At 45.1% G+C, this 26,527-nt stretch overlaps 1 protein-coding gene across 1 annotated transcript in view; it reads left to right on the top strand.

Moving 5' to 3' along the window:
* The window catches only part of WDR1 (WD repeat domain 1), a 123,948-nt gene that overhangs the window by 35,505 nt on the left and 61,916 nt on the right, over positions 1-26,527 (top strand). The window contains exons 4-5 of the mRNA XM_082252461.1: positions 3,525-3,672; positions 20,887-21,067. Of these exons, the coding sequence (XP_082108587.1) occupies positions 3,525-3,672; positions 20,887-21,067 (329 nt within the window). The remainder of the gene's footprint in view (positions 1-3,524; positions 3,673-20,886; positions 21,068-26,527) is intronic.

Below are 26,527 nucleotides of genomic sequence, written 5' to 3' on the forward strand. Positions count from 1 at the left end.
GAGACTGCGTTCTTATAATGACGGAGGTGAGCACCAGTATTTGTAGCTCCAGAAGCCTGCCTAAAGTCCCCCCCCCATCCTGGATGTTGCTATGGCACTCCGGCCATTGATGCTCTCCTCTGCCATTGCAAGAGCAAGCTCTCTCAGATGCCAACACTGCATATTCTCTCCTCTGTTGCCATGGTGCTGAGCTCATAGTGCACTGTGCTTGTGTGGCATAAATCCTGGTGTGTTCTTGTGGCATAGACTCCTTCATGAACCATTTCTGACCAGCTCAGTGGATTGTAAAAAAAAAAAAACAAAAAAAAGCAAGATGCATTCCTAATTACACAGAATATACCTAGAGACTAATATTTTATTAACACCAGGGGTAGTTGCTCCAGGGAATATTAAAATTGCCTCCAGGGCAATCAGATGATCAGTGCAGATGTCCTGCTTGGCAAACCACTTCGGCCCTTTCACACGGGTGATCCTCTAGTCAGTTTATTAGGTGGACCTGATCGGAATGTCCATGCATTCCTTATGCTGTTTTAACCCACCTATATCTGGGTGTGATCAGGCCTGCTAAAAAAAAAAAAATGGAGGACTACGTCCTTCTGTTTGGGTGGACCAGATCGGCGGCTGCAGGTTGTAAACAGAGTGGAGTCTGTTTACTGCCAGCCATAGAGTAGAGCGGGGTCTGTCTGTGGTCTTCTCTGCATAAACTGGTGTCATCCACCTGGCTTTGCTCAGAAAGGGACCAACTCACAGGTCCCCTGATGATCAGAACCAAAGGCACTGGTGTGAAAGCCCTTTCAGTCCTGCTTCCTAAAAGCAGCTAACAATGTCTAGCCCTGCAGGAGCCACCCAAGTTCTATACATTGAGAAGCCTGGGATGGAAGATGTCGTCATCCTGTGACTATTGGGCCATACTTCTAAATTTTCACTCTGCAAAACGGCACCTGTGCGCCGGATCACATAAATGCACACACACACACACACACACACACACACACACACACACACACACACACACACACACACACACACACACACACACACACAGTATCTCACAAAAGTGAGTACACCCCTCACATTTTTGTAAATATTTTATCTTTTTTTATTATCTTTTCATGTGACAACACTGAAGAAATGACACTTTTCTACAATGTAAAGTAGTGAGTGTACAGCTTGTATAACAGTGTAAATTTGCTGTCCCCTCAAAATAATTCAACACGGTCATTAATGTCTAAACCGCTGGCAACAAAAGTGAGTACACTCCTAAGCCAAAATGTCCAAATTGGGCCCAAAAATCTCTATTTTGTGGTACCACCATTATTTTCCAGCACTGCCTTAACCCTCTTGGGCACGGAGTTCACCAGAGCTTCACAGGTTGCCACTAGAGTCCTCTTCCACTCCTCCATGCCTCTTCCACTCCTCCATGATTACATCACGGAGCTGGTGGATGTTGGAGACCTTGCGCTCCTCCAACTTCCATTTGAGGATGCTCCACAGGTGCTCAACAGGGTTTAGGTCTGGAGACATGCTTGGCCAGTCCATCACCTTTACCCTCAGCTTCTTTAGCAAGGCAGTGGTCGTATTGGAGGTGTGTTTGGGGTCGTTATCATGTTGGAATACTGCCCTGCGGCCCAGTCTCCAAAGGGGGGGGGGGGGGAGAATCATGCTTTGCTTCAGTATGTCACATTACATGTTGTCATTCAGGGTTCCCTCAATTGACTGTAGCTCCCCAGTTCCAGCAGCACTCATGCAGCCCCAGACCATGACACTCCCACCACCATGCGTGACTGTAGGCAAGACACACTTGTCTTTGTAGTCTTTACCTGACACAATCTGAACCAAATAGGTTTATCTTGGTCTCATCAGACCACAGGACATGGTTCCAGTAATCCATGTCCTTAGTCTGCTTGTCTTCAGCAAACTGTTTGCAGGCTTTCTTGTGCATCATCTTAAGAGGTTTCCTTCTGGGACGACACCCATGCACACCAATTTGATGCAGTGTGCGGCGTATGGTTGGAGCACTGACTGACAGACTGACCCCCCACCCCTTTAACCTTAGCAGCAATGCTGACAGTACTCATACATCTATTTCCTAAAGACAACCTCTGGCTATGATGCTGAGCATGTGCACTCAACTTCTTTGGTCCACCATGGCGAGGCCTGTTCTGAATGGAACCTGTCAAACCACTGTCTAGTCTTGGTCACCGTGCTGCAGCTCAGTTTCAGGGTCTTGACAATCTTCTTATAGTCTAGGCCATCTTTATGTAGAGCAACAATTCTTTTTTTCAGATCCTCAGATTTCTTTGCCATGAGATGCCATGTTGAACTTCCAGTGTACAGTATGAGAGAGTGAGAGCGATAACACCAAATTTACCACACCTGCTTCCCATTCACACCTGAGACCTTGTGACACTAGGGAGGGAAAATGGCTAATTGGGCACAATTTGGACATTTTCATTTAGGGGTGTACTCACTTTTGTTGCCAGCGGTTTAGACATCAATGGCTGTGTTGAATTATTTTGAGGGGACAGCAAAAGTACACTGTTATACAATCTGTACTCTCACTATTTTACTTTGTAGCAAAGTGTCATTTCTTTAGTTTTGTCACATAAAATATTTACAAAAATGTGAGGGTGTTTACTCACTTTTGTGAGATACTGCGTGTGTTTATAAATGTGTCTGTATATGTCTAAAAGACCCCAAACCCCTCCTCTGCACTTAAAAGCATGACATCACTTCCGGGTTTTTGCATGGAGACAAGATCCGAGCCTAATGTGTGCAGGCTGGTTGCCTGGGCGAGCCATGGAAGGGGGTGGGGGTGGGGGGGGGGACGTCCACTCCCGCTGACGACCGAGCTGCATTTCAGCCACATCGGTTGTCTTTACAAGACGGTCGACAGTCGGCTATGGACGCCGGTACCGGGGTGATGCCTCTAGCTGCAGGCATCACTCCGGTACAAGCCCTTTCCCGAAATGTCGGCAAGATTGGTCACCTTGCTTTGCCGAAAATCAGTCGATCCCAAATAAATGAATTAATCTATATAATTTATGAATGATCCAACTGTCCCGGGTAGGGGGCATGCATGCGGCCGGTGAGGGCCTATCGATGGGTACTGTGATCTGTCTGCTGGCACCCACCGATGATAGAGCAGAGAGGCAGAACAGCGGTCTGCCTATGTAAACAAGGCAGATTGCTGTTCTGACAGGAGGGAAAGCATGGATCCTGAGTCTCTGAAAAGCAGGGACAAGCATCCAGAATTCATTTTATTTTTTGTAGCGCAACAAAAATAAAGGAGGTAATCAAATACCACATAAAAGCTCTATTTGTGGGGGGGAAAAAAAGACATCAATTTTATTTGGGTACAGCTTCTCATGACCGTGCAATTGTCAGTTAAAGTAACGCAGTGCCGTATCTCAGAAAACTGGCTGGTCATGAAGGTGGTAAATCTTCCGGAGGTCAAGTGGTTAAATATCCTCTAATGTTGTATTTGGGGATAATCTGATGTTTCTTCTTTGCTTGTTTGCTAGACATTACTGGTAAAATAAGAATTTGGGACACCACGCAGAAGGAACACCTGCTGAAATATGAATACCAGCCATTCGCTGGGATTGTTAAAGACATTGCCTGGACGGAAGACAGCAAGAGAATGGCGGTGGTCGGAGAAGGAAGAGACTCGTAAGTGATGTCACAGTTCTGTGTATATGGAAATGTCTAGATGGATGTCAATCAATCCAGTAAGGCTCGGCAGGCTTGTGTGTTGTACACCATTTCACTGCACCTCCATGGTACTACACATGTAGGGGTCTGAAGCAACTTTTATTGATCAACTATTGTAAATTTTTGGTTTATTTGTAAAGGTCCTGCAAATCGCTTGTGTGATAAGGTTGTTTAGTGCCGGTTCACACTTGTGCGATGCGGGAAGGCTGCGAATTCGCAGCCTGTTCCTGCATCGCAAACGCACATCTGGCAGTTCACACTGCCATATGCGATACGCAGGGGGTGTCAATTAAATGTTAACGACACCCCCAGTTTGATCGCATATCGCAGTGCGATCTGACAGTTCGCTCAGGATCGGATCGCACAAGTGTGAACCGATGTTCAATCCGATCCTGATGCGGCTGAAAAAAAGGGTCCTGTGTGTCTTTTGTGCGGGTGCAGTGCGAATTTAGCCATACAAAGTGTATGGCTGAATTCGCACCGCACAGCCGATCGCATGTAATGAAGGAGCAGTGCGCTCCGAATTACATGCGATCTCCGCAGCCGCACATATGTGAACCGGCACTTAAATCTCCATTTTTATGCTTTGTTGAGATGCATTCAAAAAATGCACAAATACACAGTAAATGCATTGCAACATAACATGAATGTCCTTTTTTTTTTTTTTTAATGTGAACATTTTTAAAAAGTGCAAATGGAGCTTTAGCAGTCATTTTTACTTGTTTTTCTTAGTAGGCAAATGACATGTTCTTTATTTTGAATAATAACAGCATTTTGTTTCCTTGGAGTAAAACACTTGGGTATTCCGATGCCAGAGAGAAAACAAAGCATTTATTTTTAGAGCATATAGCAATTGGCAGCAGCTGCTACCCCCTTCTTGCTATTATTTTTTTTTTTTTTTATAGTTTCTCTAGAGTTTTTGTGCATTTCTATAAATTCCTGCAACATTAGATTATTCTAACTCTCTGTACTGTACAAAGCTCACTGTAGGGTATATGAATAAGAGTACTTGGATGAGACCTTGCATTAGGTCTACATTATGGCACCCTATGAATTCAGATGTCTGCCACTGGGATGTGTGAGAATGTATAGAGACAGTACATTGTAAACAGCGGTAATCTTCGACTTATGAGGTATAGAGGTGCTCCAGCTGTAGCCCCTGAAAACCCTAAAGAACCACACATAATATTTTTAGCTTATTTAGTGCTGCAGTATTTTACTGAAGAAATGGTCAAATACTACAGACGTGCTACAGGCAGGACCGGGAACTAGTGGTGTGGGGGGGGGGGGGGGGGCACCTTCCTTCTGCACACAAGCTCAAGATCAATGGCTAATGACCAGGGTCACAACTTCATGTCTGCTCTGACAGCTACATCTGCCATGTTGTGCTCCAACATGCCTTTCCTATCCTTTCTTTCCTCCTTCTTTTTTTCCTTTCTGCCACTCTTTCCCTTTTTTTTTTTTTTTCCCCCTGTACTCTTTTCCCTCCCCCCCCCCCCCCTCTTGACTCTTTTTTTCCCTCCCCCCCCCCCTCTCGACTCTTCCCCCCCCCCTCGACTCTTTTCCCTTCCCCCCCCCCCCCCCTCGACTCTTTTCCCTCCCCCCCCCTTTCCCTTTCTCCCCCCTCCTCTCGACTCTTTTCCCTTTCTCCCCCCTCCCTCTCGACTCTTTCCCTCCCTCCCCCCCTCTCGACTCTTCCCCCCCCCCCCCCCCCTCGACTCTTTCCCTTCCCCCCCCCCCCCCCCTCTCGACTCTTTCCCCTTTTTTCCTTTCCATGCATTAAGATAAAAAGCCTTCTGTGTGCAGCAGCTGCCCCAGCACCCCCTAATGCTTACCTAAGCCCCCTCTCTGTCCAGCCTTCCGGGACACTCCCTTCTGGTTGACTGAGATACAGCTGCGGTGCCATTGGCTCCTGCTGCCGTTAAAGTCAGTGAGCCAACCAGGCGAGAGGAGGCGGGGCCGAACTGAGAAAAAGAAAAAAAGGAGACTACACAATTTAATCTCATCTCTTATGTTAAGCTAACTTACTCTTACTGGTTCCGACCCTCAACAGGTAGTTCCAGGAATGTAATAATTTAGCTTACTGTTTCCAGGCCAGATCTCCTTGTGATATCTTGATGGGATACCTGTGGTTGCAATTATGTTTTCTCTGTCGCTCATTGACAGACGTAGTCTTCTTGATTCACAAGAACTGGGTTATGTTGTCTCTGCAGGAGTAGGACTAGGCAGAAAGAAAAAACGTTCTGGCTCCACCCTAGGGGCAGTCCCAGATGGTATATCCTCCCTCTCTCTGCTACAAGGCATCAGTTTTTTTCTGTCTAGTCAGGAGTAAGGACCTAAGTTCCTTGCTGGGATCTCTGGTCCTGGAAAAATTCTTTATTAAAAAAAAAAAAAAAAAAAGTTTTTTGTTTTTTCTGGCAGAGGTGTCCTGAATTAACATGGACCCTGCCACTCATGTATCTCCACCGGATCCCCTCGAGGTGTCTGCAGGATCCTCCAGCACCCCACTGACGGTTGAATCATTGTCAGCTATTATGGAAACTTTTGTGTCCCGGGTGGAAGTGGCTTGTCAGGGACAGGGCGCAAGAAAGCGACCCCCGCCTAACCCCTTATTATCTGAAACTTCGGATTCAGAATCTGAGCCTATTTCTGCAGTTGCAGGTACTTCATCTGGGATTGGTGTCTCGGGTACTGTCTCTTCATACAGTGAGGAGGATGTTTCGGCATCAGCCATAGCCCAAGAGGAAGCGTTGGTAAACGCACTCATTGTATCTGTTCAAGAAACCTTAAGATTACAGGGTATTCCGTCGGAAATAGCTGAAACTGAAATCCCCTTTGGGACTGAAACGCATCAAAGTAGCGAAGGTTTTTCCATTGCCCAAATGTTTTGGCAATCCAATCAAAGAAGAATGGAGTCTGCCAAAACGCACTTCTGCTATTTCTAAACGCATTAACAGGCGTTATCCGTTTGAGGAAACCCTCATTAAGAAATGGACAGAACCACCTGTGGTGGATTCACCAATTGCTAGATTGAATAAAGCCACGGTTATTCCTTTAGAAGACGCTCCGTCTTTTAAAGATCCAGTGGATCGCAAGATAGAAGCTATGTCTCGCACCATGTTTTCCTTGATTGGATCAGCTTTCAGACCAATAATTGCTATTGGACTGGTTTCGCAGACTGTAACTGAATGGACCAAGTGGTTGCGCCGGGACTTAGAAGAAGTCCCTCAGGCGGTATCAGATTTGTTGGAACAAATGATACAGGGGTTACAGTTTGTGTGTGATGCGGCGTTAGACGCCACTCCATTATTGGCGCGAGCATCAGTTTCAGCAGTGGTTCTCAGGCGTACACTGTGGCTAAAAGGTTGGTTAGCCGACCAAGGTTCCAAAAAAGCATTGGCTAATATCCCCTTTTTAGGAGAGCGTCTATTTGGAGCCAACTTAGATGAGATCATTAAGGATCTCACGGGAGGAAAGGGCACCTTTTTACCGCAAAATGTTAAAGGTAAAGGATCTCGTCAAAGACGAGGGCCTTCTTTCTCTGCTCACAAAAAGTTTTTTTCGTCCCGCGGGTGAAAAAATTAAGTCCTCCAAAGCTCCTTCAGGAGGCTTCAGGGGACGTTGGTCGGGCAAGCAAAAGCCCGCCCCCTCCAGACCTGAAGATAAATCGTCCAAAGCCTGAAGGTGCACCCCCACCCATAACTGGGGTGGGGGGACGTCTTCGCCGGTTCCCGGATCCATGGCTTTCCAGAATCCCGGACAAGTGGGTTTGCGAAGTCATAAGGTCAGGGTACAAGATCGAGTTTCGATCTCTCCCACCGGCGCGATTCTTCCCTTCCAATATCCGACTCTCCCCGGATCGTCTAGAAGATCTACGGAGAGCAGTCACGGATTTACTACAACAAGGAGTGGTAGTCCACGTTCCTTGGACAGAACGTTTTCAGGGGTTTTATTCAAACCGATTTACAATACCCAGGAAAGAGGGCAAAGTGCGTCCAATTCTGGACTTAAGGGCACTCAATTCCTTTCTCAACATAAGAAAATTCAAGATGGAATCCATTCGCACAGTAGCAGCCTTCCTTCATCCAGGGGATGTCCTAGCGTCCATAGACATCAAGGACGCCTATCTTCACATTCCCATTTTCGCAGGACATCAGCGGTTTCTACGCTTTTCCGTAGAAGAGAACCACTATCAGTTTGTGGCGTTACCTTTCGGTCTCGCCACGGCTCCTCGGGTCTTCACGAAGGTGTTGGCCCCAATGTTGGCACTACTGCGCCAAAGAGGCATATCGATTCTAGGTTACCTAGACGATCTCCTACTTCATGCAGAGTCTCCTCAGACCCTGCTGCAAAACATAGAAATTACTATAATTTCTTTACAGGAATTCGGGTGGCTGGTGAACCAGCAAAAGTCATTTCTGGTTCCCACCCAGAGGCTCGACTATCTGGGTCTAATTCTAGACAGTCAGGACAAGAGTTTTCCTTCCGGTAGGGAAACTCCGGAAGATTCAATCAGCAGTCCAGTTGTTACTATCCAACAGCTGCTCTTCTCTTCGAACTTGCATGAGGGTTCTGGGGTTGATGGCTTCCTTCGAAGCAGTCCCATTTGCCCAGTCCCATACCCGAATTCTTCAGCAAGAGATTCTTCTCAGATGGAATCGGAATCCGGAATCCCTGGACAATCGGATCCGATTGAGCAAACAGACCAGAGAGTCTCTGGTCTGGTGGCTTCGGTCTCCGATGCTCAGCCAGGGAAAGTCATTTCTGCCAATATATTGGACGATAGTGACCACGGATGCCAGTCTATCCGGATGGGGAGGAATTCTCGGTCAGTTATCTGTCCAGGGACTTTGGTCCCCGGAAGAATCCAGGTTGCCGATAAATGTATTGGAACTGAGAGCGATCAGACTTTGTCTGATTCACTGGACCGAGCAGCTCCAGGGCAGCCCGGTTCGGATCCAGTCGGACAACGCCATGGCCGTGGCTTATGTCAATCACCAGGGGGGCACCAAGAGTGTCCGAGCGGCCAAGGAAGTGGCTTGCATTCTTCGCTGGGCGGAACGATTTGTTCCAGCGATCTCTGCGGTGTTCATTCCGGGGGTGGAAAATTGGCAGGCAGATTATCTCAGCCGTCAGACTCTGGATCAGGGGGAATGGTCCCTCCATCCAGAAGTCTTCCACCAGTTGTGCCTACGTTGGGGCACCCCGGATGTGGATCTGTTGGCATCACGATTCAACAGGAAAGTACAGAGATTCGTGGCTCGCTCCCGCGACCCTCTAGCAGAGACCGCAGACGCACTGATCGCCCCGTGGGGGCAATACCAGCTAATGTATGCCTTCCCTCCTCTCGGGTTACTGCCAAGATTTCTTCGCAGGATAGAGGAGGAAGGAATTTCAGTAATCCTGGTAGCTCCGGACTGGCCTCGCCGAGCGTGGTACGCCGACTTGGTCAGACTGGTGGCGGACGTTCCGTGGAGACTTCCTCTCAGGGAGGACCTACTGTCTCAGGGACCGATCTTCCATCCTGCTTTACGATCGCTGGCTTTAACGGCCTGGCTATTGAGACCCAGGTGCTGAAGGACAAGGGATTGTCAGCTTCAGTTATTCCTACTCTAGTTAAAGCAAGGAAAGCGACTTCCAGAAAGATTTATCATCGCACATGGAAGTCCTACATTGCATGGTGTGAACCTCTGGGGTTCCGTCCACGGTCTTATTCGGTTAGTCGAATATTAGCTTTTCTGCAACAAGGGGTTGAGCAGAAACTGGCCTTGAGTACTATCAAGAGTCAGGTCTCAGCATTAGCTATCTTCTTTCAGAAGCCTTTGGCTACTCATTCCTTGGTGCGGAATTTCATCCAGGGGGTGCGACATCTGGCTCCGCCAGTGCGCGCGCCGTTACCACCCTGGGATCTTAATTTAGTATTGTCGGTTCTTCAGAAACCTCCCTTTGAAGATATTAGGGAGATTCCTCTACCTACGTTGTCCCAGAAGGTGGCCTTCTTGGTGGCTATCACTTCTGCACGCAGGGTGTCAGAACTGGCCGCATTATCTTGTCGTTCCCCATATCTGGTGCTTCATAGAGATAAGGTGGTTCTTCGTCCGAATCCATCCTTCCTACCAAAAGTGGTTTCAGAATTTCATCTGAATGAAGAAATTGTATTACCTTCCCTGTGTCCTAAGCCCAGTCATCCTCGGGAGTTTGCTTTACACTCCTTGGATGTGGTCCGGGCGATCAGGGTATACTTGAAAACGACAGACTCGCTTCGCAAGACGGATTCACTTTTTGTGATCCCGGATGGACCCAAAAAGGGGTTGCCTGCATCTGCCGCGACTATTTCCAAATGGATCAGACAGACGGTGGTACAGGCTTATTCTATTAAGGGTCGGGAGCCCCCGTTCCCTGTTAAGGCGCACTCCACTCGGGCACTTAGTGCGTCATGGGCCTTTCGCCATCAGGCGTCAGTGGTCCAGGTGTGCAAGGCGGCTACCTGGTCGTCGGTGCATACCTTTACAAAACATTATAAAGTTGATGTAATGGCATCGTCTGATGCCTCGTTTGGCCGCAAGGTTTTGCAGGCCGCCATTTGAGGAGACCAGTGGTCTACCTCGAGGGTTTTTTTCCGTTGGAATTTTTTTTTGAGTCTCATTCTTTGTTTATAATGAGCCTTTAAAACTTCTAGTTTGGCACCGGTTGGGCCTTCTAGATTGGATTCTGATTTCTGTCAATCCCACCCCTCATTTGTGGCACTGCTTCTGGATGTCCCAGTTCTTGTGAATCAAGAAGACTACGTCTGTCAATGAGCGACAGAGAAAATCGGATTTTTGTAAGATCTTACCGTAAAATCCTTTTCTCTTAGCTCATTGACAGACGTAGTACCCGCCCCTCTATCATTGAGTTGGGTTGGGTTAAATTCTCTGTTGCTGCTTTGTGACCGAACTGATGCCTTGTAGCAGAGAGAGGGAGGATATACCCTCTGGGACTGCCCCTAGGGTGGAGCCAGAACGTTTTTTCTTTCTGCCTAGTCCTACTCCTGCGGAGACAACATAACCCAGTTCTTGTGAATCAAGAAGACTACGTCTGTCAATGAGCTAAGAGAAAAGGATTTTACGGTAAGATCTTACAAAAATCCGATTTTACCTCAGACGTGCTGTTTGTGTATGTTTGGCTGCTAGCACGTTTGAATGGCCGTTTGTAACTATCTTGTACATAACAGGAAAGTCCACTTCTCAAATTGTCTGATCTTAATGTTTTATTGTAATCTTCTACACATCTTTAATAAAAAAGAAATTGGCTATGTCCATGCAGTGCACCTTCCATGGCAGCCATAAAAAGCAAGGGGATGGAATGGGCGCACTGCGGTAGCTTTATGAGTAGGGGAAGAGGGTGTAGTTCCACATCCTTGCCATGGGCACTGGATGAACCTGTCCCTGTACTGGGTACTGGTGTTGTAGATTGGAAACTTGCTGCATTAGGCTTTAAAGCCTGGGGAAATGTTACATAAAACTGCTGGAGGTCACTGCCCTTTAAAAGGAATTCTTCCATTCCCACTACTGAGGTTTCATGCTGCTACAGAGGAAGGACCAGAGGGGTCAATGTGGCCGTAGGACTGCAGATTAATGGCGCTTTTCCACTGCATGGAACCGAACGGTTCGGCTCACTTTTGTGCTTTTCCACTGCTGGTACCACGTAGGAACGGTTTGGTACGGCGGCGCTTTTCCGCTGCATGGAACCGAACGGTACGGCTCTCTAAAACAGTACCACCTTGATTGTGGTTCCAAGAGGTACCATACCGGTACCATATCCCACAATCCTTTGCATGCAGTCACTACTAGCCACTGATTGGTCAGAGAATCGTTATCCCACCCACTTAACTTTAGTACTACTTTAGTGGAAAAGCAAACCATACCGTACCATGCGGTACCAGCAGTGGAAAAGCAAACCGGGCCAAGCATGGCCGAGTAGAGCCGAGCCCGGTACTTGCAGTGGAAAAGTGCCATAAACATCATGTGGGTTTAGAGTAAAGAACTGGTAGCACAATGATCAGTGTGAAACCTGCAGCACTCTTCATTACTTCCGTACTTCTAAAGTAGGCAATAATGTAAGTGGAAGTTGTTCTTTTAATGCAATCCTGTCGGGGTTCACAAGGGATGTTTGAGCTCTTCTTTGCATGTCATGTTTGGTTGTTCAGGGGGGTCATGTAGGAACTGAGCTCCATCTTTTATCTCTTTGGTGTTGGTGACTGCTGTAAAACTTTCAATCTCCTATCTTTCTGTATTTGTGACAATAGTAAATAGGACCAATCGAGAGGGGGACACAGATGGAAATCTGACCGATTCTAATCTCTCGCCAAAATAGTTTTGTTTTGGGAAGAAACTTGATAAATTCTACTATTTTTCAGTCACTAACCGTATTATAGAACTTATAGAAAAAAAAAAAATAAATTATACTGATTTTGCCACATTATACTGGGAGAACAAAACTTCTTTTGAAATTGTAAACTACATTTATTTGTAATGAGTCGTTGCTGAATATTTTTGAAAAATAGTCATCCTTTAGGTTTGGGGGATAGGGGAAGGCAATCCAGACTGAGAAGTACTGCATCGTATACCGACAGTTGAGCTATGTGCTCTGACACAACCTTAGCATCCTATATGTTTCTGGTGTGATGGCAGCCTACTAATGTATGCTAAGAGCTCATTTATAATTGAAGTGTAATCTCAGACTGGGTCCGATGTGGTGGAGGGGAAAACATGCAAGCACAAATGCTAATGTAACTTCTATCGTTTGAGCCATTTCTTTTTAATAACCAGGCCTCATATGAACCAACCCCCCTTAGCGAATTCTTTCTTTGAAGACATTCTACCACTATAATGCTGATTTGGAAGGGAGGATGAAAGACTTTGACTGATTTGGAAGTTGTGAAGGGTATCGTACATTTTAAAGTGCAAACTAGACTACACTGTGTGTGTTTTTATTGCTCTCAACTCCCATCTTCCTTGTGCTAACATGACCACATTGGGGAACTTTATTAGGAATACAGAGTAACTGGCACGTGATCTCTTCTAAAAAAGATGAATCAGGGAGGAATCTGTTCTTAAAGTAGACCTTACCTAGTACATGAATAACTTCTTTATCTACCACCATATACAGCAATTGTGTAATTGCTCAAAAAGGCTGTACCTTTAATATGGGCTTATTCACATTGCCTTTGTTCTCTGAAGAGTAGTCCACTTTTTTCAACTCTTCCACCTGCTTTAACCCCTTAAACCCCACGCTAGTGCGCCGCAACCATACATACGCATAGCGTATGCAGCCCCATTCACTTGCTATTGCATAGAAGCCCCATTCACTTGAATGGGCTCTTCGGGTAGTGGCAGCGCCTGCTGAAAGTGGCAGGGGTAGAATTCCTGCTGCAGCCACGACAGGTCTACACCCCTGGCCACTGTAGCTAAAAGGGTCATGGTTGGTGGTGTTAAAGGCATGGCTTGACTGCCGGGTTTTACCGCAGCCCTGTGTAATGCCTGAATTAAAATGGTTCTATGGAAATGGGAAGAAAAACTTTATCACTGCAACCTGTTTGAGCAATAATAAATACATTTTATTAATGCACACACTTAACATAAAATGTATCTGGTGTTAGGCACTTTTTACTAAAAATTATTGGGTGTGTTGACCCTTTAGGTAATCCTTCCAATATGGCCAGATAAAAAGTTGCCTAATACTCTCAGCACAATTTCCAGTTACAGATGGGCATCTACATCACTCAGTCTGTTCAAAATGGGCATACGATGAAAGATGCCATATGCTGTGACAGTATGAGGCCCTTCCATGGCATGAGATTAATAAGTGGATGTAAGGATGACACAGCAGTCTCAAATTTGCAGTTCGAGAGACTCTAGCATGCGTGTAGTGCGCAGAGAAAGCTGTGCTTTCTCCGGGTTTTGTTATCCTGGATTTGGGCCCGGAGTTTTGAAGGTTCCAAAATTTCTTGGGTGGGACAGAACCATTAACCCTGTTTTCTGGACTTATACTTAATGCCTGCAGCCTGTGTGAGTGCACAGGCATGCAGGGTCATTATAAACTAGACCTGGTGAGAGCTCAGAGCAGTTGCTACCATTCAAAGACACCGCTTTTGTGTGGGGATAGAGGTGTACTCCAACTTACTTGGAAGACAAGACTCCATGTTTGAGAGATTCCCCTACACACAGGTCTGGGAGAGTCAGGACAGATAAGTGAGTCAGCAAAAGACTGAGAGAGTTGAGGCAACTAGAGAATCCAGGAGGGGGATCTGTAAGTTTTTAAGATTGGGAGTGCCTGGGGTGCTGGAAAAACCTAATCCAGAGGCCAGTAGTGGGTCCTTGCAGTGAGGTGCTGCATGCTAAGTTAACCTTGACGAATTCATGGTCTGGGAGATCATTCTGCTGACAGCCAGGTGGCTCAGCATTTTCTACTGACACTGTTTGAGTGCTGCTGAAACCTCTTGTGTTAAGACTTTTTTTACGTTTTTGCATCAATAAAAGTGGACTGCCATGCTCTTAAATACAGTTCTGACTGACGTGGGCTCACTTTAACCACTTTACCACCGGAGGATTTTGCTGTCTTACGTCCAGGCCACTTTTTGCGATTCGGCACTGTGCGACTTTAACTGACAATTGTGCGGTCATGCAAAGCCGTACCCAAACGAAATTTACGTCCTTTTTTGCCCACAAACAGAGCTTTCTTTTGGTGGTTTTGAAAATAAAATATATATTTTTCACTTTTTTTTTTTTTTTATATGAAATTCCCCCCAAAAAAATGTAAAAATGAAATTTTTTTTTATAATTTTTAGGCCAATTTGTTTTCTGCTACATATTTTTGGTAAAAAAAAAATCTCAATAAGCATATTTTGATTGGTTTGCGCAAAAGTTATTGCCTTTTACTAACCCAAGGGAAAGATTTCTGTCGTTTTTTGGTGTTTTTTTTTTTTTAACGAATAATGGCGGCGATTCTCCCCCCCCCCCCCGACATTGCGGCGGACAGATCGGACCCTAGACTGACATTTTTGACACTTTTGGGGTTTCCAGTGACATTACTACAGTAATCAGTGCTATAAATTTGCACTGTTACTGTAAAAATGACACTGGCAGGGAAGGGGTTAATTTTATTGGAGAGGGAGGGGTTAATGTATGCCTGGTGCTTACTGACGTATGGGGGGAGGTGACTGAGTGACACAGGTGACTGAGTGACACAGGGACAGATCGCATGTTCAGCTATGCTGAACCCTGCAATCTCACTGTCTGTCACTTAGGAGATCCGCCCGCTTTGTTTACACAAGCTGTCGGATCTCCAGACTCGATTCCCCAACGATCACTGCTCCTCCCCTGGCCCGACTCCTGCTGTGACTGAATACAGCGGGAGCGAGGTGGAGTGTCTGGCGACGTAGGTCTACGTCACCAGACGATAACGAACCACTTTGCCGCAGTAGAGCTCTAGTGAGCAGCGGTAAAGTGGTTAAAAACGCTCCCCACTTCTGATCTAACCAACCCACATATCACTGTCCAAACAAATGGCAACTGCCCTAACCTATAACTGGCCCTAACGGCAAGGAGCACATGGAAAGGTAACACATGTCAAACCACAAAGAAAAATTTCCAGCTTACCTGCCAGCCTGTAACAAACCAAATTTACTGTCTAACAGTTTACATTAGATGAGCTTAGGGATTTTGTTTGCGCGCATTTGCAAACACATGCGTAAACTGCAGAATCCATGTCACGGCACCCCAGTATTTTCTGCAGTCCTAGCTTAATACATTTTAAGAGCCTCTATAGTAGGAACACATGTATGGTAATAGATAGATATAGGAAAGGTTGCCTGGAAGGAGCCCACCCCTCAAAGGCACAGGAGCGCATTGGACACCCAGCAAATAGTACAATGGCAGTGAAGGTGTCCATTGTGCCGCCTCACCAAAAATACCAACAGTACAAACAATTGGCAACTGCCTCCACCTATAAGTGGACACCTTTGCTGTCATTGTGCTATTTGCTGGGAGTCCATTGCATCCCTGTGCCTTTAAGGAGGGGTGGGCGTGGGCTCCCTCCCAATGGCCTCTCCAAGCTATCCATTACTATATATGTGCTCCTACTATGGAGGCTCTCAGAATTTATTGACTTAGGATTGCAGATAATACTGGGTTACTGTGATGTAGCACTTCACCTAGCAGCAAGAGGGTTGCTGGTTCGAATCCCAACCACGACACTACCTGCCTGAAGTTTGCATGTTCTCCCTGTGCCTGCGTGGGTTTCCCCCGGGTATTCCGGTTTCCTCCCACACTCCAAAGACATGCTTGTAGGTTAATTGGATCCTGTATAAAATTGGCCTTACTATGTATGTATGAATGTGAGTTAGGGCTCTTTCACATGGGCGATCCGATCAGATCCGCCTGTCAGTTTTTTTTAGGCGGATCTGATCGAATCCTCCATGCAGCTCTATGGGGCAGCGGATCTCAGCGGAGACCCCTCCACTGACACCCGCTGCCATCCGTATCCGATCCTGTCCGTGAAATCTGGACGGATGGAAACCCTATTTTTCCATCCGTTCAGTAATCGGATCGGATCTGATGAGAGCGGACAGGCGATCCGCTCTCATCCGATCCCCCATAGAGGGCAGCGGGGGCTGAGACACCTCCCTCTCCGCTCTGCAAGCGGAGACGGAGCTGTCATCCACCGGCTCAGCGGGGATCGCGGATCGATCCCCGCTGAGCAACACGGATCCGCCTACGGAGGCAGACCGTGTGAAAGAGCCCTTAGGGACCTTAGATTGTAAGCTCCTCGAGGGCAGTGACTGATGTGAATGTGTAATGTATATATAAAGCGCTGCGGAAATTGACAGCTCTATAGAAGTACCTGAAATAATAATAATAATAATAGAAGGCCTCTTTCCTTCCATTTGTCAAAGATGCCATTTGGTGTTTCCATCTGTGTTTACTGCTCTCTCGGGAGGCTTTGTGTGCATAATTCACATGCTTACGTTAGTTAATGTATTACCTATAAACACCAAGTAGAGCTCTTTATTCATCATCTCCTTATAAAATGCTAGAACACCGAGATCTCTCAAGTTTTATGTTTAAAGACAATGCAAATCTCTGACAGATGTAATGGCTGTCAAGAGTTTGGTTTCCATGAAGATGTCGGGAATTTATGACAGTTCTAGAATATAACTTGGCTCACTCCTACTAATGTAGGTGGAAATTATTGTGAGAAAACTATACAGCTTTTTTTTTTTTTTTTTTTCATGCACCTAGCAGCCTATGTACGCCAACTGGGCTATTAATGATGGCGCAGAATGAGTGTATAAAATATTGCTCGAAAGTGCTTTCTGATTTTAAAGATTAACTCTAGCTTTGCCTTCAGTTTAACCTGGTAGTACAAGCTCCCTTCCTGTACTGGAAATGCTTAGACTCCCTTTTTTCCTTTTTTTTTTTTTTTTTTTCTTTCTCTGTTCAGACAGCAGTGTTGCTGAAACAGATTCCTTCATCCACAAAAAAGGTGGGATGAAGGAATCCCTTCCTCCAGGATGTTGTAGTCTGTAGCTGCTTTGTGTGTGTGTGTGTGTGTGTGTGTGTGTGTGTGTGTGTGTGTATATGTATGCAAGGCTTATTTTCAGCGGGAACGCTGTTCCCGGAACCTCCAGTCTGAATGTATGCAATGGCAAAGGGGTGCTGGGGCCAGTGGGGTGAGATGAAGGGTCTATTGATGCTGGCTTCTGGGGGGTCTATTGTTGCTGGTGGCCTTTTTTTGCAGTGGAGGATTTATTGTTGCTTGGGGGAACTATTGTTGCTGGGGGGCTATTGTTGTTGGGGATAGGGAGACGATTGTTGCAGGGGAGGATTTTTTTGGGGGGGGGGCCATTGTAAACGTCCCTCCCAGCTCTGCCTCTAGTATCCAGCGACCATTACTCCGCCCTGCTCCGCCCATTGTCTCTCCTGGCTGCATCGGGGGCAGGATCAGGCTGTAATGTTTTTCAATGGAGAGACAATGGGCGGAGCAGGGCGGAGTAATGGTCGGCTGTTGACTAAGAGGGAGAGCTGGGAGGGCTGGAGTACGGGGCGGATTGTATGGCGGCGGAGAGGCTACATGCAGCAGGAGAGGGGGGAGAGACGTCCGGAGCAATGCCGGAGGAGCACCGCGGGACAAAGGCAGGCTGCTACCGACACTCTGGCTCCGACAGAAGGCTCGGGCCGGAGAACTACGAGTGTGGTGGATCCCCTGGCAGAAAGCTGAGCTCTGCTAACTGATCCTGATCTGGAGAAATATCGCGATATATATAGTTAAAAACGAAATATCGCAATATACTTTTTTCCCCAATATCGTGCAGCCCTAGTGTATGTGTGTTATATATATATTAGAGACAGAAGTTGATCAAATTATCAAAGTCTGTTGAGCAGGGAAGCCACACACTGGACAAAATTTGGTAAGTCCCTGCTTAACCAGAGTGTATGGCCGGCTTTGCTCTGATTTCACTGCACACTGTGAGCTATTGTGCTCTGCCGGTGGGAAGCCTTCCCTGCCTGAAGAACACAATGTTCACTGCTAGTCGTTTATATCTTCATTAATTGCATACGAAAAATTAGACTAGTTGATTGTACTTCAGTAGAACCAGCCTGCCTATAGATGGATCGAGTCTTGTTGGGTCCCACAGCTGAACTGGTTTCGATCCATTCATGGGCAGCTTTAGTATGCAGACTCTGCTTGGAAGGACCGATTGAGTCTTTTTAAAAGAGACCTGTTTCACCACCACACCTACACACCTCACTCTTGCTCTTAGCACACTCCATGTTGGCCTAATGCCCTCCCCATCCCTGTCGAACCTGTATGCCCCCCCTCCCCACACACACTTTCATCCCAAAATACCTGCATGTCTTCTCCCTGCTTTTACCATCCACCATGTCTGCGCTTATTCACTTATGGCCACTTATATGCTCAAAGTTATTCAGACTTAGTTACTGCTACAACGCACACCTCTGCTCTCCCCCAACTCAGCTGGGTTTTCATGTTCTCCCTGTGCCTACTCCGGTTTCCTCCCTCTTAGCAAAGACAAACTTGTAGGTTAATTGGCTCCTGTCTTAAATTGGCCCGTGTGTGCGTTGAGAGATCGGGACCTTAGGTTGACTCCTCAAGACCAGATCCAATATGAATGCACAGTATGTAATGTGATGCATAGATTGCCAGCACTATATACCTAAAATAGACATGGAAGATTACCAGGAGCCAGTTAGTGAAGTTTTAGATGTGATAACTGTGAGTGCAAGGCTCTTGGCACATAAAATGTTTCTGTATTCCCATTCTCCATCTTGTCATCTCAGTTTTAGCTGTGAAAATGTTTGCTTCATTGTTGCCAGGAAACTAAAATGCTGATTTGTTATGTAATATTTCTAATTAGGTCTTGTGTATTTTTAGAGTGGGCAAACTGCATAGTTGAAATGTGTTTTGTTAAAACTAAACTCAAGCAGATAGACAGAAATTGATGCAATTAATAATGCAAGGATCAGAAGTGGCTGGTTTTACTTGCTATCAGTTTCTTGCTGTGTACTGTACATCAGAATGCAGAGAGGGAAAAGCACCACAGGGGATCAATCAGGCGTGCTGCATCGCTAGGAGCATGCGGACAAGACAAGAGATTGAGTGACAGAGAGGTGAGCTCTTCAGATTGGGGACATGACTTTGTAAGCAAAAGTAAATCTACATGTACACTGGATGTTTTCAAACCTCCTTTGAATGCTGGAACTTAACAGCTATGTAAAGGATGTTTAAAACGTCAGTTGTGTCGCGTTTACATACCGCGTTTAGCGGCGTTTGCACTCAGATCCGTTTTTAGAGGTAAAAAAATCCTTCCCCCTTTAAACAGTAAAAGCGCTACACGTGGGTAGCCGCGTTTGGCATTTGAAACGCCGGTAAACACACGTTCTGAACATCCTGAACGCAAATAATTTCTTTCCAAAAAACGACACTGAACTCCACTGCCTGTAAATGACTGTAAACGACCCTGTGTACATGGACAGATAAGATAACATAGAGGAGGGTTCAGGGGCTTCTGGAAAAAACGTCAAACTGCTCCTAAACGTCCGTTTACAAGCAGCAGTGTACATAAGGCCTAAAACTGTCACAGAGAAAGATCGGGTCTCCTGACCTGCCAGACACGGATGTGCTGTGTGACAGAGCTGTGTAATCCAAAAACTGGATGGATATAAATGCAAATCTTTGGTAGGTAACAGTTCTTGTTTATGTATTTCATCTGTGCAACTGTCACCTGCCAATTCTGTTTAGTTTTCTATTACAAACAGCTTTGTCAGATGCTAGGAGTCCTGACCATTTCATTTTCTGCACTGCAGTAAAACCGGGAACGCGGGGGAACGCAGTTCCAGCACCTCCAGAACGGAATCTATGTAATGGCAAGGGATGCTTGGGTGTGCTGGAGGGTCTGTTGATGCTGGCTAATAGGGGATCTATTTTTGTGGAGGATGGGGGTCTATAGTTGCTGGGGAGGTCTTCTGTTGCTCATGGTGGATGTATTGTTGCTGGGGTGGGTTTTATGTTGCTGGTGGGTCAGTTGTTGCTGGGAGGGATTTATTGTTGAGCGAGAGGTCTTTGCCGCTTGCTGCTGGAGGATCTATTGATGCTGGCTACTTGGTAATCTAGTATTGCTGGAGGGGATCTATTTGCGCAGAGGATCTATTGTTGCTGGGGAAGGAAGTCTGTTGTTTGTGGGGTATCTATTGTTGCTGGGATGGGTCTTATGTTGCAGGGCATCAATCATTGCTGGGAGGGATCTACTGTTGAGGGAGGGGTCTATTGATGCTGGCTGTTGGAAGTCCATTGTTGCAGGGGTGGATCTATTGTTGCTGGGGTGTCCCTTGTTTCTAGATCTATTATATTGCCTTTCTTGTTGTTGTTAATTATCTAAAAGGGGTGGTATTGGGAGGTGGGTAAGAGGTGAAACCAAGGAACGGTGTTCGGAGGTGGGTAGGGGACGGAATAAAGGGGTGACTCGGAAGGGAGGAGTTCCTGCACCTATTGCTTAGTGTTTCAGATTATAAATCACACTTGCACTTTTTACGCCGGATATCTAGTGAGGAATTAGCAGTTTGTCACATGTGAAAAATACACATCTAATATTCTCATTGCTCTTCCGTTTAGGTTTGGTGCAGTGTTCCTTTGGGATAGCGGCTCATCTGTTGGTGACATCACAGGACACAGCAAAGTGATCAACTCTGTGGACATCAAACAGACCCGGCCCTATCGGCTTGTGACTGGCAGCGATGACAACTGCTCTGCCTTCTTCGAGGGACCACCTTTCAAGTTCAAGTTTACAGCTTCAGTAAGATTTTTATTTTTTTTTTCCAAACTTCAACCCTGGGTGGATAGACAAACATTATAATGGTGCTCTATAACCGTAAATTCATCTTTAAAGTGTCACTAAACCCACAACACTTTAATCAGTCTCAGCAGTAAAGCATGCTTGTTCTACTCACTGTGGGATCTAAGGGGTAATCCTCTGCATTGTCTAAAAAGGCTGTTTGATCCTGTCTTCTCTGTTCCTCCCATTTTTCCACTGTCCCCAAACCATCTTCTGATAGAACAGAGCATTAGGGGACAAGCTGCACATCAGTTTGGTGTGTATTGCTAGAGTTTTTTTATTTGGGAAGGTGCATGTGATCCGCACAGGGCCGGCCAATCAGCACTGTCCAGACAGAGGGTCAGGGGTCCTGCAGCCTCATAGGACAGCCAGAGTAGAGTGAAAACTCCTCCTACAAGCTTTAACCAGACAAGGATAGCAGTCACAAGACTGCTATATACTACTGATGAGAAAAGGTATTTAGCAGTTTGTATTTACTAAAATAATGCATTTCCTTGTTCTGTGAGCTGTGGGAGACCAGATATAGTGAAGGCAGGCGACTGGATTTAGTAACAATTTAACTGCATATTTTTTTTTTTCTTTTAGTTTGGAAGCAGGGCAAGTACCTGAATTTGACCTACTTTCAGCCTTTTGCAGTACCTGTACAGCTGGGTTTGGGTGTGAGAAGTAGTAAAAGCAACCATTAGCTCATGCTGGTGAGGAGGATGCTGAAGGGAAGTGAAAGCGGAGTGATGGTGAGATGAGCTAATCACTTTGCTGCTTCTCCTTTCACTGTTCCGCCACCGGTTGCGGCCAGGACAGCCTGGACTCAGGGAAAGTGGGTTAGGTGATTCTGGTCATCAGACCAAGGACATTTAGTGGCATAATAAAAATACTGTGGGGAAGTATTTGCATTGAAGATGAATATTTCCATAAAATGTTTTTTTCGTTTTAACTGGCTTTTCATTGTCATCTTGTTTTGACTAAAGTTCTAGTTTAACCTTTTCGCTGCTAGAGCCATTTTTGTATTTTTTGCACATGTTTAAAAAATCATTTTAGGCCTAAAGATTACACAAAACCCCCAAACATTATATATTTTCTCTGAAAGCAGACACCCTAGAAAAAAATAGTGGTAGTTCTAATTTTTTTTATATCTCACAATATTACCGCAAAGGTCTAGGAAAAGCAAAATTTCAGTCAAAAGCGCACTAAAATGAATTTTAGGGCACAGATGCAGTAAACTTCCCACATTTTTGGTAAAATATAAAAGACGAGGTTGCACTAAGTAAATAAAATACCCAACATGTCAAACCTTAAACTTTTCTATAGGCTCCGCTTCAAAAGCCCTCTATAGTTCATTAGTTTTGGTGTTACGGAAGATATCTTGTGCTAGAATTTTTGCCCTGACTCCGGCGTGCATATCGATATGTAACGTGTGTCACAATCAACGTTTTCACACGTAGGCGCCCCCGACGCGTGAATGTGGAGGTAGGGGGCCTCAAATTTTTTGGATGGGATATAGAGAAAAAAAAAAAATATATATATATATAATATATATATATATATACCATTTATGGGGCCTACTAAAATAAAAATTCACATGCTCATTGTATTTAGACAAGATTTTCTTATCCTGGAATTTCGCTTTTGTCACTTGAAAGGGGGGGGGGGGGGGGGATTAGAGGAAGTCTTTAACTTTTACATCTTTGCACACTGCACTTAAATGCATTGCATGTAGAGGCACTAGAATGTTAAAGGGATTGTAAAGGCAGAAGTTTTTTTTTTTTTCCCTTTCTTACTGCATTCCTTGCACGGTATATTTTTAAAGTTGAATTGGTCCAGCTTGACGTTTCCACCCAGCCTCTCCACCTTGTCCAATCAGAGAACACTTGCATTCATTCAGAAAATGCAAACCATTCTGACTAGAGCCCATTCTCAGCGGCCAAACTCCTATAATTGTTACGGAACAGGGCACCCCTGAGCAGGTACCTCCGTTGACAGATGCTCCTAGTGCTTCCCGAGGGCTCCAAGCACTCCACCAGACACCGTAAGCACTTCAGACTCCACGAACCCCTGCAGCTTGGTTAGGGTCTTGGCATCTCCTACCCACCCTGGACCAACGACAAGGCCCCAGGTTCCTGTGGGTGAACCTCTTTCCCCAGAGAGTGCAGCACGAACAAGCTCTTACACAAGCTCTTATAAGAGCTTAGTGATTCTCTAAGGGAGTATGGAAGACCATAGCAATCCCTGTAGCAGATTCCCCCAATAACGAGACAAAGCTCCGAGATGAGGGTAAAACAGGAACAACATTTATTGGAAGAACAGAGCACACTTTTATACAGAAATTGGAACATCCTTCCCCCAACAACCGCTTTCCCATTGGTCAATTAAGTACTTGCAGTTCTCACTAAGGTCCTCTACAGCATATGCAAATGAGGGCTTGAAAATGAGTCAACAGGGATTGGTCAGATAGCTTTGACCAATGCAAGGAGACAGAAGCCCCAGGGGGCAATCAATGTACACAATAGTCAGACACAGAACAATGGTTCCCTAACGAGCCCTCAATACACATTACTCTGAGTGTCAATAGACCGCCCGTCTCCTCAGAACTTCCTGTAATGCCCATATTAGGAGTTGGCTTCCTGTTCCTTACAGTTTACAGGAATACGTTTTAGCTTCCAGGAGAGGCAAGGCTCCATTAGCCACATGTTTAAAGAAACACAAAAAGACACAAAAATGCATAACTCCCAGCCTACTGAACAGAACCCCTACATTCAACCCATCCCCAGATAGCCTGGATCTGAGCGCTCAACCTATCCAAACAGCGCTCAGATGCCACAAACGCAGTCAAATTGCCATGGGGTTTACGTTTAGCCTGGGCTGATGAGAGGGTCCATAGTCCCATTGCAGGAGGCGAGCAACCAGGCTTCTCCAACGCCCAGTGGCGAGATTGGTCTCGCCACACTCCTATATTCAGAATGCATCAGGCTGGCCGCTCAGCACTGGACTCAGAAGCAAGAGCAGATCGCTGGAGTAGTGGTGTCTACTTCAGTGACTTCCACGTTCCAGCAACATCTGCTAGGTATGTATAATGTACATTGGTGCAAGCTGGAGCAATGTAACTATGTAAAAATATATTGTGCCTTTAAATTTAGGTACTGTTAGTTTGAAGTTTTAGGCCCCTTTCACATGGGGCAGATTCCACCAGGATTCTGCCTACTCAGCAGGGAATCTGTCCACTGAGTAGATGGATGACAGGTCCGTGTCACACAGCCGGTTCTCTATGGGCAGTTTAATGTAAATGGACCGCCTGTCTTACACCTGACAGCCATCTGATCCCCCAGACAGATAGGGAGCAGATCCCTATTCGTCTGTTTTTAGCGGACAGGGCGTCGGTATGTGTCACCGGACACATGACCGTTGACGCCCACTGCTCCTTTCGAGGATCAGGTTCGCTTAAAAAAAAAAAACCTGACAGGTGGACCCGATCTGCCTGTGTGAAAGGGGCTTTGTTTAGAAAATGTTTTTATTCAATCTTACCTACTATGCAACTATGTAATTTCAAGATTAAAACAATAGTCCATTTGGTTCAACCTGTGTAGTTGTACGTGTTGTCATGCGTTTGCGTCAGGAATTGCCTGACTGATAATTATAACTAGTATTTTTACTAATCAAAGTTCTTTTTAAAGGCACACATCAAACCATATGAATACAGACTAAATATTGATTATTCACTAGATATGTATTCAAAAATAGTTTGATTAAACTTAGTTCAGCCATAATCTTAAATAAAATTCAAAATTATTATGCAACCCTTGCTAATAAGTTTTGCTAAGCAATGTGAATGTGTTTTGTCCCCGTGGACAAAAAAAACTATATATATATATATAATCTCTCTATCTCTCTGACAAAACGTCTGAAATTTATGTAGCCAACAGTTACCCCTCTGCAGCAAGAATTCACTATGTAACAAAAATGATACGCTACTATAGCACCAAATAAAGGATGATAACATTTTAGAAAAACAATAAAAAAGTTAAAGAAATTATATTAAAATATTGGGGGAAATAATCAATAGTCAGTATTAAAATATTCAATGAATCTGGAAAGTTCAGTGTAACATATTTTCCCTTCCAAAATGGCTGCTGGCTTGCAATGGTCATTACTAGAGACCCCCCAAGATGTCTGGCTCTCCCAAAATGGCGTTTTGTATAGGAGCTGTGTCTTGCGCCCATAAAGTATCAGAGTATGAGGCATGATATTGGTATGATGGATGAAGTGTGTCAAGTGTATGTGGTGAGTGTAAGCAGTGTCCTCTCCTAGTCCTTCATACCGTTCTGGACAATAAGCTCATACAAATTATAATAAGCCTAGCCCAGAAGGTGGAACTTCTTTCCATTGGTTGAGGCAGAAAAAAAAGTGAACTTCCTCCTTTGATTAGGCATTGCCTCTTTCAACCACCAAGTGTCATCCTAGGGCAGAAATATTTGTTCCCATTATTTGGGTACCCATCCAGCACTCAACATTTCATGTCTTGTACATGCTAAATATTGTTTTATGATAAACGTTAAAACGCATATTACTTTTGTCTTTCAACTTATTGCCTCAAAGTCCCACCTACTGGTCCGAGGAACTTCTAGTTTAAAAGCCCTTCCAACTTTGTGACCCTCTTTCTTACCAAAAGAATCAGTTACTATAACTGGGATAAGCAAGTGGAATGTTGGTTTTGCAGATAGGGAAAGTGGTATGAGCAGGAGCTATAGTAATGCTTAAGGCAGAAAATTTAGACCATTTTTAAAAAGGACCTACAATCTAGACCTAATCAGTGTCTAGTGCTGTAGGTGACACCATAGCATACATATATCTGTATATATATATATATATATATATATATATATATATATATATATATATATATATATATATATATATCTTATTGTGAAAACAAATTACAGATCTGAATCCCCAACAACATTGCTTATATAGATCAGTGTTTCTTAATCTTTTTTCACAATCTCAGGGCATGCCATTGTATATGTAAAAATCTGAACTAATAGTTTTACATATCGCAGCAGCATCCACACACATAGGACACCAAATTATAGAGGTGACTTATTCTTCCAAAAGAAATATCACTTTGCACACTGATACTGACTAGTATTCCAGAATTTCTCTTCTCCCTCACTCAACTAATGTGACCCCCAGTGCTGACGAAGGGGGCAAAAAAGGGGCAAACATGCATGCTGTGCAGACACCCAATATCCTCATCAATTGTGTCGTCGGTTTTTGGGATGCTAGTGGCTGGCCTATACAGTGCCCAAGTTTTGTAATGCTGCACAGTGAAAACCTGTGGCTTTGTGTTTAAAAAAAAAAAAAAAAAACTTGATACTTCCGCTGGCTTGTACACAATATTTGCACCATTTGGGGTAAATTTTTTAGGCA

Source organism: Pelophylax lessonae (assembly GCF_965119305.1).
Source record: "Pelophylax lessonae genome assembly, chromosome: 1".
In the NCBI taxonomy this organism is placed as follows: domain Eukaryota; kingdom Metazoa; phylum Chordata; class Amphibia; order Anura; family Ranidae; genus Pelophylax; species Pelophylax lessonae.